The sequence below is a fragment of the Limulus polyphemus genome, unplaced genomic scaffold, assembly GCF_000517525.1.
Source record: "Limulus polyphemus unplaced genomic scaffold, Limulus_polyphemus-2.1.2 Scaffold247, whole genome shotgun sequence".
Classification (NCBI taxonomy): domain Eukaryota; kingdom Metazoa; phylum Arthropoda; class Merostomata; order Xiphosura; family Limulidae; genus Limulus; species Limulus polyphemus.
In genome coordinates this window covers 330974-341471 of record NW_013665857.1, presented here as the reverse complement: position 1 = coordinate 341471, position 10498 = coordinate 330974, and the positions used below count along the sequence as shown (strand labels likewise).

The 10498-nt window shown below is 33.3% G+C and overlaps 1 protein-coding gene across 4 annotated transcripts in view; it reads right to left on the bottom strand.

Moving 5' to 3' along the window:
* The window catches only part of LOC106478764 (disks large homolog 1-like), a 124391-nt gene extending 120615 nt beyond the window's left edge, over positions 1-3776 (bottom strand). For all 4 annotated transcript variants that reach the window (XM_022382404.1, XM_022382405.1, XM_013939326.2 and 1 more), the window contains exon 1: positions 3256-3776. In XM_022382404.1, the coding sequence (XP_022238112.1) occupies positions 3256-3283 (28 nt within the window). In that variant the 5' untranslated portion in view covers positions 3284-3776. The remainder of the gene's footprint in view (positions 1-3255) is intronic.
* Between the last annotated feature and the right edge of the window lie 6722 nt (positions 3777-10498).

Genomic DNA, 10498 nt, shown 5'->3' with positions numbered 1-10498 from the left:
CGTTGTAGAATTAAAGCAGTGTGCCTGTGAAACTCAAGGGTAGAGGTTTGTCTTTTATATGACAATCATGGAGTCAAAACAAGCGGTAGGTATTGATTACGATTCATTTTTACCTACTAAGTTTTAGAATAATATGTTTGAGAGTTATTAATTATAGTATTTTGGCACTTGTGTATAAAGTTAAAATCATAAGCCTATCCGTCAACTTTTTGAAGGCCATGACTCTACATGTTTCAACGTTACAACCTAAAAACATATTCAAACAAAAAAGGAAACTAACTTAACTATAATTTTTCAAATCTATTCTTTACTCATTTTTGACACAAAAAAAAAAGATCATACTGGCAATCTTTCAACTGTTAAAAATGGTACAAGTTGAGAAACCTTTGCAAAATACCAGTTATAGCTCCCATTAACTCCTTATGCATTTTCTAGTTTTGAGGATAAATCCCTTCTGGAATAAGAGCTTTTCTTCTCAATAAATCTACCAAAATTTTCAACAACATCTTTTTAAATAAACATAAATAGAATTTAACAAGAATTATCTCAACCTTTAAAAAAATTGGACAGCTTAGTTCATCTCTCATCATTACTACAGAAACTTAAATAATAATGGTCCTTTTTAAAATCTTAAAGGCAAACGATATTACCCTTAACTCTATTTGCATGATATTTTGAGCCAAGATATTTTAATACTCCTTTTTAGCCTTAATAATAATTTTTGGCTTATTTCTTTTTATTTTAGAACTGGTGAACAAATACAGAAAAGGATAAAAACTGAATTAAAGAAAGAAAGTAAAGTGTAATAATAAACTGATATTTTCTTTCATTGACAGAATATAACTAGCTGGGTTCTTTGGAGATGTTGTTTTGGAACCTTTGCTAGTCATTGTTTATATTAACAATTCCAATAGCTTCTTAGACAGAAGCATCTTCACATTCCCTGATGATTGCTAAGATACTGAGGTTAGCCAATTCTTTTGAAAGTATATCTATTGTCCAAATGAAGCTTAACAGTTCTTATTAATGAAGATAAAGATGGTTGATAAAACACAAAACATTAACTAGGTTCAAATGTTTCGGAATACACTCATTCCATCTCCAACAAAATCTGAAAATTGTGTTACAGAGATGATTATTAACTAAAACTGTAATATTATAATCACTAGTTTACTTAGTTATTAAGAGAAGTGATAGATGGAAGGATAAAACAACAAAGAATTATAGACATCTTGCAAAACAGTTGAGTTTTAAGTGTGAAAATTTAGAATAGTTTTATATCTAAAGAGCTTTGTGAGTCGCTAAGAGTCGAGCAGTCTTTTAGTGTAGAGTTCAAGTTCTGAATATCCTGTGTTAATGACGGAGAAATTGTTATATGAAAGGTTGTAACCGGTGGTTTCAAAATGTGAATGAATGGATGAGTGGCTGGGTTTAAGTAGTGGATGATCAATTCTGTTAGATACTCTTAAATGTTCAGACTCTAGTTTTTAAGTGGTGTTTTGTTCTGCCAATGTACATGACCTAACAGTCAGTCACTACATGTATATATTTATACACGAGCCATGAACATCGAAGTTTAGATGGTTGATCTTTGTATTGAAATCAGTTTTTAATGTGAAAAGCAGGTCTATATATTAGTCAGGGCAAAAATTTGAAAAAGACCCATTTTATTTGGGTTAGTGAAAGGTGTGTTGTAGAAAAAATGTAACTTGCTGCAATTATTAACAAATGCCTCAAACTTTCAACCAATTTTTTGCCTTTAGTAAAAAGTGATGTTTTTGTGTCCCCCGTCTTTCCCGATAAGGTATAACAACAGACTATTTGGCCCATTATGTTATCCCACTTCCTACCACCCTACTCTGAGCTGCATATAGAAACCCCTTCTCCTATATTCAATCATAATTTCTAAAATACTAAATTTCTTTCAACGTTGCACCATATATGACATCTGAAGGCAAAATATTCCATTATTTTCCTATTGATAAAGTATTACTAATGAAAATGTCCTCTAAATTTATGGATTCCAAACAATTAAAAATTTTAAAAACATCATTCATGTCCCTCCCCAAAGTCCCTTTCCTCTCCAACAAAAGCACATCAAGAGATTTCAACCTGCTGCCATACTTTAACCCCTCCAAACTTAGAATCATTCTGATAGCTCTCCTCTAAGCTTTTCCAACAAAACAACATCCTTTCTTAAACAACAGGTCTATTTTCAAAATTTTGAAAAAATTAATAAACAGATTATTAAAAACTAAAAATTATACTACTTTGGTGGGGATAAATTTAGAATAAGATATACGTTTTGGTTCCTTTTTTATTTTTCAAATAGGTGGCAATAACATGTTGAAATGAATGCAAAGACTACTTGAACAATATCTTAGCTTCCAAAATTTCAGCTATGAAGAGATACTTACAGACTTTAAAACTTTTCTCCGACATACAGGAGAACTAATATTATATTACAAATAACTTGCAGATCTATCAACACTCAGCCACTGAATGTGAGACTCATGAATCTCAGCCTATTCTCATACTTAAACTAATTAGAAAACAATGTGTTTAGTCAAATTAGCAGTTTTCCATAATGCATTGTAGTTGTTTGGTTGGTTGGATCCACATTAAATTCAGCATTACACTGATCCCAAAAATATAACAGATTACAACATTTTGATTCTATGCTTGCATGACTTTACCACATTTCAAAAAGTCTTACTTAAATAGATTCCTAACAGTTGATAGCCCTGGAACTTGTTTCTGATGTTTCAAACTGTTAGGAGTTTGAATAAATTGTCTATTTAAAAACGGAAACTTGAAATTGAATGAAATTTACATACTTGAAAGTTTTGAAAGCCTCAACTGAAATTTGTTCTCTAACATATCACCTTTCCTTAATGTATTTATGAACTCACAATTTGGTTTGTCTAATAATGTAATTTCTAATCTTGTTTGAAATTAGATTAGATTTTTGTTTCATAAGTACCCTATACAACAGGATGTAAAAGCTTTGATCATCTGGTTTAGATTAGGTTGGTTGCTTTGGTGTGTGGATGGCTAAGCTTGATTGGTTGAATATCTATTGTTCATTTTACTTGTTCTCATCAGTTTAAATATTCATCCCCTACTATTAAAATGTTAGCCTACTTACTTACTCTTTAACTCTCTTAGAGCAGAAATTATTTAATCATAATCATTCATAGTAAAACTAAAACTTAAGTTTCGTAGGGTATGATTGCTATAAAAAATAACACTTACCTTCATTTTTAACGTTACTGACAGGCATTTTTACAATGAATACTAAATGGAAAACGTAGCCTAAATCAGTTATTGAGTTAAGTACAAGAAACTGGATAGATTATATCACGATAATCCTCGATAGTTCATACTACGGTAATAACTAGTCTACAGCACAAACGCCGTCATAAATCCTGATATATAATATGGCCTATGTTCTGGTTAGGCAATAAGTTGAACAACACAACTTCTGTTTAGGAGAAGCCTTAGTCAATACCACAGGGATACACTCAACTACCAGTATCATCAGTACTCGACATCAGCCATTGGAAATTAAATTTTGATATTAATGTTGGGGAATTTATTTTACAGTGTCTCTCTAACAAATAATAATAATTCAGTAATTGTCATAAAACGACATTTGTAAGAGTTTATATACATTAATTATTTTTATTTGTGTTAAATTTCGGAGTTAAAAATATAAAACGATACATAAGCCTAAACCTAAAGCCGTTCGTTACAATAACCAGTTTCGTATCATCCGGTCGCTATGGCGGCAATTAGTCACGTGACGTTAAAATGCCTCACCTAACTTTCGGCACACTGTTTTAACCATTATTTATTTAAATTCATCCATTCACAGTTTCACTACAGTTTGATGTATTTTATACAGAAATTATATTATTTCTTCCTGCAAAAAATAAACTACAACCATTTATTTGTCTCAGATAAATCTGAACTTTTCCTAGTGTTCAAATGCGTTTTATTTTAAGTTCATTGTATTTTTGAAAATAACCTTTTTTATTTACCCCGATTTATTTTATATGTTTCTTGTACCCAAGATACGATAGGTACTAAAACTATCGTCATGCCACAAGTTTTAGTCCCTCTATATTCAGTAATAACTCAAAATGTAAAAAAAAAAAATCAATTAGCAGTTGCAATGAAGCTCTATACGACACAATGAGGTCTCAGCGGAGACTTAAATGACGAAATAATGATATCCACGGTGAGAATTTAGGCTAATACATATTTCATTCCCCGAAGGGGACTGACTGAAATACAACCAGGGACGATCAGAAACTTCAGTTTCTCTTCACCTCACTACGTGAGTTAAGAATAAGATTAATTGCCAGCCAAGTTTAGAGAGTTTTGGATTATCGTGGGGAAGTTTACTAATTAATTTAAAAAAAAAATTGATATTGGGCTAACTGGTGGGTATGCCTCCAGACATCAGGAGAAGCTGTAAGGAAATTTGGAAATAAGACGAAGGAAGGGGGAGTTTCTTGATGACCACACGAAATAATGTTTTTGTCTGTCTTCATTTAAACTTATCATACTTTTAATAATAGGTAGGCAAACAACAGCATAATGAAAAAGTTTTATTGGTGGTGGAACATACTACATCTTTCGATAGGACATTGGTCTGTCTTCCTCAAGTATGATCAGTACAAAAAAAAAAACAAAAAAACTAAACATGGCAGGAATTTAGTTTGAAGTAAGAGAGAACAACCTGAAAGCTTCTGGCTCTTCTCAACTTGGGTGTTCAGGAAACAATCGTCCCCATTCAAACCCGCGCGTGAGAACGAGTTGAATCGTTATTATTTTTAAGTTAGAGTGCGTAGATTACATTTATTATAGTTGTATTGACGGAAAACTCTGAAAGAGGCCAGAGAAGGCATGAGGATCTTGACACAAGCTGATCAGTACTAAGAAATACAGGGTTTATATATCTTACAAAGACAAAGGACACAGGGATTAAATGTGACGGAAATGGTGACAGGATATAGGTTGAGGTCAAGCCTGGTCAAGTTTATGAAAGGTGAATAGACCTTGTCAAATACAGCTGATGTTGCTAGGGCTATTATCACGGTTTAGTGAGAGATCATTTGCTTTGATGATTTCTATAGTTTCTAAACGGTCTCTCTTTTTTTTCTCTCTCTCTCTTTTTTTAGTTTTGGGTTAGTGTAGGAGAAGAATTTCATCTCAAAATATTTTGTTGCCAATTTCATATTGATAATATGTTACGCGGATACCTGAAATTCACCTCTATGCACATGACCTTGATGTTCTTTGCGTCGTATTTCTGAAGAAACGTTATATTTTTCCTATATATTTCTTTCAACATTCTCATGGGATACTGTATATGCCCTGTTTTTGTTGTTTTAAAGGGATTCTTTAAATGTTAATTTTATATGAAAGTTTGAATACCGTTTTACATCAATTAGATCTTATGTGTAGTGACATGGTGGTGGAAAGTATCACGACATTTTACTGCCAGCACATAATTATGTTCTCAAAACAAAACATTTCCTAGCACAGTGAGCAACATTATTCACAAAAAATACAGTGACCAAATAAACTATCGCACTAAACTTGATTAAAAATAAAATGTAGTTAATAAAATAATTGAATAAGTTGCTGGAAAAACAGAATAATAAAGTAATTGAATAATTTGCTAGGGGGGGGGGAGGCTATCACTATATAGCAAATACATACACTATTATTGATGTTTGCACGGGTACAGTTTTTATGACGTAATATTTTCGTGTTCAAGGTATTCTGACAGTATAATGTTTGCCTTCATAATATTCCGATAATATAATTTCTATACATGTAGAAAACCTTAAAATGAAATAATTATTTGCTTCATCCCTTTGCCGACAGCTAATGTCGTAGAATTGTGACGGAATGGGGTTTCCTGTATATACCGGCGGCAACTTTATTATTTTCTTTTTTTAAATTCACATCTAAGAAGGGAAGACAACTGTTGGATTATATTTCGTGAGTGGAAATTATGACATTGGGTCTTAATGTGTTTAAAAATTAAATGAAATTGAGTAGTGTCTCTTTCCCATGTCACAATATACTGTCTACTTATCTTAACCAGATTTCAGGTTTTTTGAATCTATGAATTTGTTTCAAAACAGTTCTTCTTCTAGAGTGGACATGCAGAGGTCACTAAGTGTAAGGGAGAGGGGATCCCATCGCTAATCTGTTAAGTTTTTTTACAACTACATCGCCCCCTGTTTATAGATCTTAACCAAATTTAGCATGAGAGTTTGTTGGGTCCATGCGGGGATACAAGATAAGTTGCGGTTTCGCATTTTGTGTTTTGCAGTTTTTGTGGGCATTTTTATAATTACATATAAGAGAAGCAACTTTCATGTCCTAAGATAACCTTTCATTAATTACAAATTTACATAACTTCCGTCCAGGGGACAGGTACTCCAGCTAGTGTCAAATAAGTATTGTTTAAGCAGTACTCTGTGTGGTTGATAAGGTGTTCTGTTACAGGATTGTCTTCTAATTTTTCTTTTAGACAGTGTAAGGCTTGTTCAAAAGGTATTGAGGTAAATAAAGATTTTATGTTGAAAGATACTAATATATCTTCTTAGTTTAATTTGAAGTTTTTGATTCTATTGACAAAGTTTGGAGAGTTTTTTAGAGAACAAGAGCTGGTTTCAAGTGGAGAGTTTAATATCTTAACTAAGAATTTATTAACGTTTTGTAATGGTGAGCCTATGCTAGATACTATAGGTCTGTCAAGAATGTTGTCTTTGTAAATTTTGGAAGGGCGTAAAAAAGAAGAGGGAGAGGATAATAATGTATGGGAATAAGGGAACTTTTTTCTTTAGCAGTAATGATAGGGCAACCTTTAACTAATTTTTAATGTTTGAAGTAACTTTGTCGGTATGATCAACTTTGAGTATGGGGTAAGATGCTTCATTTAATAAGGTGTTGACAACTACTTTATAACGTGATTTATCTACAACTATAGTGCAACCGCCTTTTTCAGCTCTTTTTATATATATCTTATTGTTAGATTTTAATTATTTTGTGGCGTTGGCTTAATTTCTGTTAATGTTAGGTTTTAATTTTTTGTCCTTGTATTCTGTAAGTCTATAGTATATGTTAATTCTGAATTTTTCAGCTTCATTGAGATTCAAATTAAAGGAGTTGATGCTAGATTGTGTGGTAGGAAGAAATTGTTCGATAGGTACATTTTTAGGTTTAACAGCAAAGTTTAAGCCTACGTTTAAGACAGAAATCTGATTATCAGTTAATAGTTCACTTGACATATCTAAAACTGAAAGAGGACGATTAAAAGTTTGGAAAATTTTCGCCCCTTCTTTCTGGTTTTCTTTTAGCTCATGGGTTTCTTGTTTTGGTTGGCTCTTTTCTTTCTGCAGTGTTGGCTGATCTAATCCAGTTGGAGAAGTCAAGTCTGTTCCAATCTTCGGGAGTTAACTTGTTAGTAAGTTTGCTTGTTTGTTTGTTTGAAGTTCAGCACAAAGCCACACAATGGCTATCTTTACTCTGCCCACTATGGGTTTCTAGTGTTATAAGTCCTCAGACACACCGCTGTGCCATTTATGTTAGCAAGTTCTAGATGTTTCTAGGTATATAAAACGTTGCACGTAGTGTTTTTGTAGAATTACTTGAAAGCTAGCATGCGGTCCTGCAGATAGGCTTAAAATTCAAGACTGGTAGGTATAAGTGAAATTACTCGGCAGATTTCACTTTGCTCCTTGGATTAACTAGTTGGAGAAGAGGGAGAGCAGTTGATAGCCACGATTCTGTTTGACAATGCCCTGAATCACCAGTTTTTGTCTTGAAAAATTAGAATAGAAAACCATAATCGATATCATACTCATACTGAAGCTGCGAAAATTCCCGCACCTATGGGCCCGAGCCCCGAATCTTTTAAGCACCTAGCAATACCTCTACAGAGAAACTTTAACCTAATTCAGCATACTGTGAATCCAGCATTTGGTGAGCGCAGTTTAATTTCTTTCAAATTGAAACCGTCATATCTAAGTCTAAGAGATAATCTCGCGCATCGTCCTTATGGCCAGCTTGCTCTATATCGTGTGTACAGCCTATTTGTAGAGTTAAGCTAGCTAGTTTTCTCTTTTAAGCCAATAAAGGCAGACAATAGGTTTTTTTTTAATATTTTAAAGTTGGAATTGATCGTTCTGCTCTTAAAGCTGAGCCGTTAGATTTTGTTCTATATTAAGTGTTTTAGTTCTGCCTCCTTGAAAATAAACACTGTTCATTTGAGAAAGGATTTAGAATTGTTTAATTCCTGCTCTTGCAGACTTCGCCAAACACTTTTAAATCGACCTACACATTCAATATAAATTTTTAATAAAAAAATTGTCCTTCACCAAAGTCTACTAGACGAGTGATGTATGCGATATTTTCAGGTAAAACCGACTTCCCGACAAGTATTAGATAGGCAAACCCGCAAATACCAGCAACTTCGATCAAGACATAAGGGAAATGTTATGTAACACATAACTTGACTGAGTTCCTTTAAGTGTAAAATAATGAATCTTGACAAATTTGAACAAGTGAACAAAACCTTTGTTGCAACAAATGAACGAAAATAGACGACATTACAGTCCCATCGACTAAGCTGTGTTTATCTCCATAGTATAACTAAAACACGTTGTTCTTGAAAGAAGTCTTCATTTTAAGATGTCCTAATTGAAACTGACTAAGGAAAGTGCGCCTTTAATTCAACAGGAAAACTTGTTTTTTTGCCCAATCAACATAATTACCTTGTGATCTTTAATCCCTCACACCATTGGATGGCTGTTACATCCAGTCAACATCATAAACGGCCAACAATGGATATTAAAGTGCCAATCCTTTTAACCCGGATTCTATCTATTGCCCAAATATCCTCTTGAGCAGAAGAGACAACAGCTACTATAGAGAACAAAGAAACCAAGCAAATAGAATAAAGTAATCGTAACGATTTTAGAACCAAGAGTTGTCACCATTATAGCATGGCTAAATAGCTGAACTTTTTTAAAAATCTCTATAATGCTAAAGCAGGTGGTAAACATGCGATATACCCACATATTACATGTACATATGAAAGTTATTACACAGTACACGAGTTTAAAATTAGATTTCGTGTAAGTAAAGTTGGATCATGAGTGACGTTTTTGTTGTCAGTCACTGAATTCCTTTCGTGGCTGACTTATTATTATTTGTAGAATTTTATCTTTACACACGATCAATACACAAGACAGAACTAATTTATGACTTACCCCCTATGCTGGCCACATATATACGTGTCTTTTATATATATATATGCTGGCCATATACAGAAAAACGACACATTTGGATTAATGTTTGAGATATTGTGGGATTGCCTAAGGGCAAAATTACTTCAGTTTATATTTGGTCACATCTTGTTCATCTAGAACAATTCTATATCGAAATTTTAAAAATAATTTATTAATAAAGATATACAATAACAATATAATTCTATGAACTCATGGGCTAAATCAAATGAGAACATGTTCTGATATGCCAAACACAATAAATCTGCCATATCCAATGTTAATGGAGCCTTTCACCTAATACCAGGGCTCATAAGGTCGACTGGGATACAAAAGAAGGACACAGTAGTGGTCTAGGCACTATATATACCATCAACTTTCATGAACAAGAACTATAATGGTATGAACCAGATTAAGCAAGTGAATTGCAATCATTATCAATTTTTACTCAAGTCATTTACAAATTAGACTTTTATGGTAAGAATTAATAACAGAGCATTATTTATTTTACTGATAATTTTTTCCATTGATTATTTATGCCTACATACCACACTGACACAAAATTATTTGTATCTGTGTGACTTATATAAAACGAACCTTATATATGAGGAACATCTTATATATATTTCTTTAAAAAAGTGTTCTCCATTGAACAACTTTAATAATGCAACAATTACATTTCCATTTTACATCGTGAACTATTTACTTATGAAATACGTTCAGCTTTGAAGTGGTTAAATTAAAACATCTTCCAGTTCCAAAAGTTTGAAAATTTGACATCAATATCAAATCATTAACGTTTGTTCTCTGCTATAGTTTGTTTGTTTGTTCGTTTTGAATTTCGCGCAAAGCTACACGAGAGCTATATGCGCTAGCCGTCCCTAATTTAGCAGCGTAAGACTAGAGGGAAGGCAGCTAGTCATCACCACCCACCGACAACTCTTGGGCTACTCTTTTACCAACGAATAGTGGGATTGACCGTCACATAATAACGCTCCCACGGCTGAAAGGACGAGCATGTTTGGTGTGACGGGAATTCGAACCAGCGACCCTCTGATTGTGAGTCGAGTCCCCTAACCACCTGGCCATGCCGGGCCTTCTAGTAGTATAAGTCCACAGACATACCACTGTGCCGTACCACATTTGGAGTACTATATTCAGGTTTGGACTCCTTACCTTTTTGG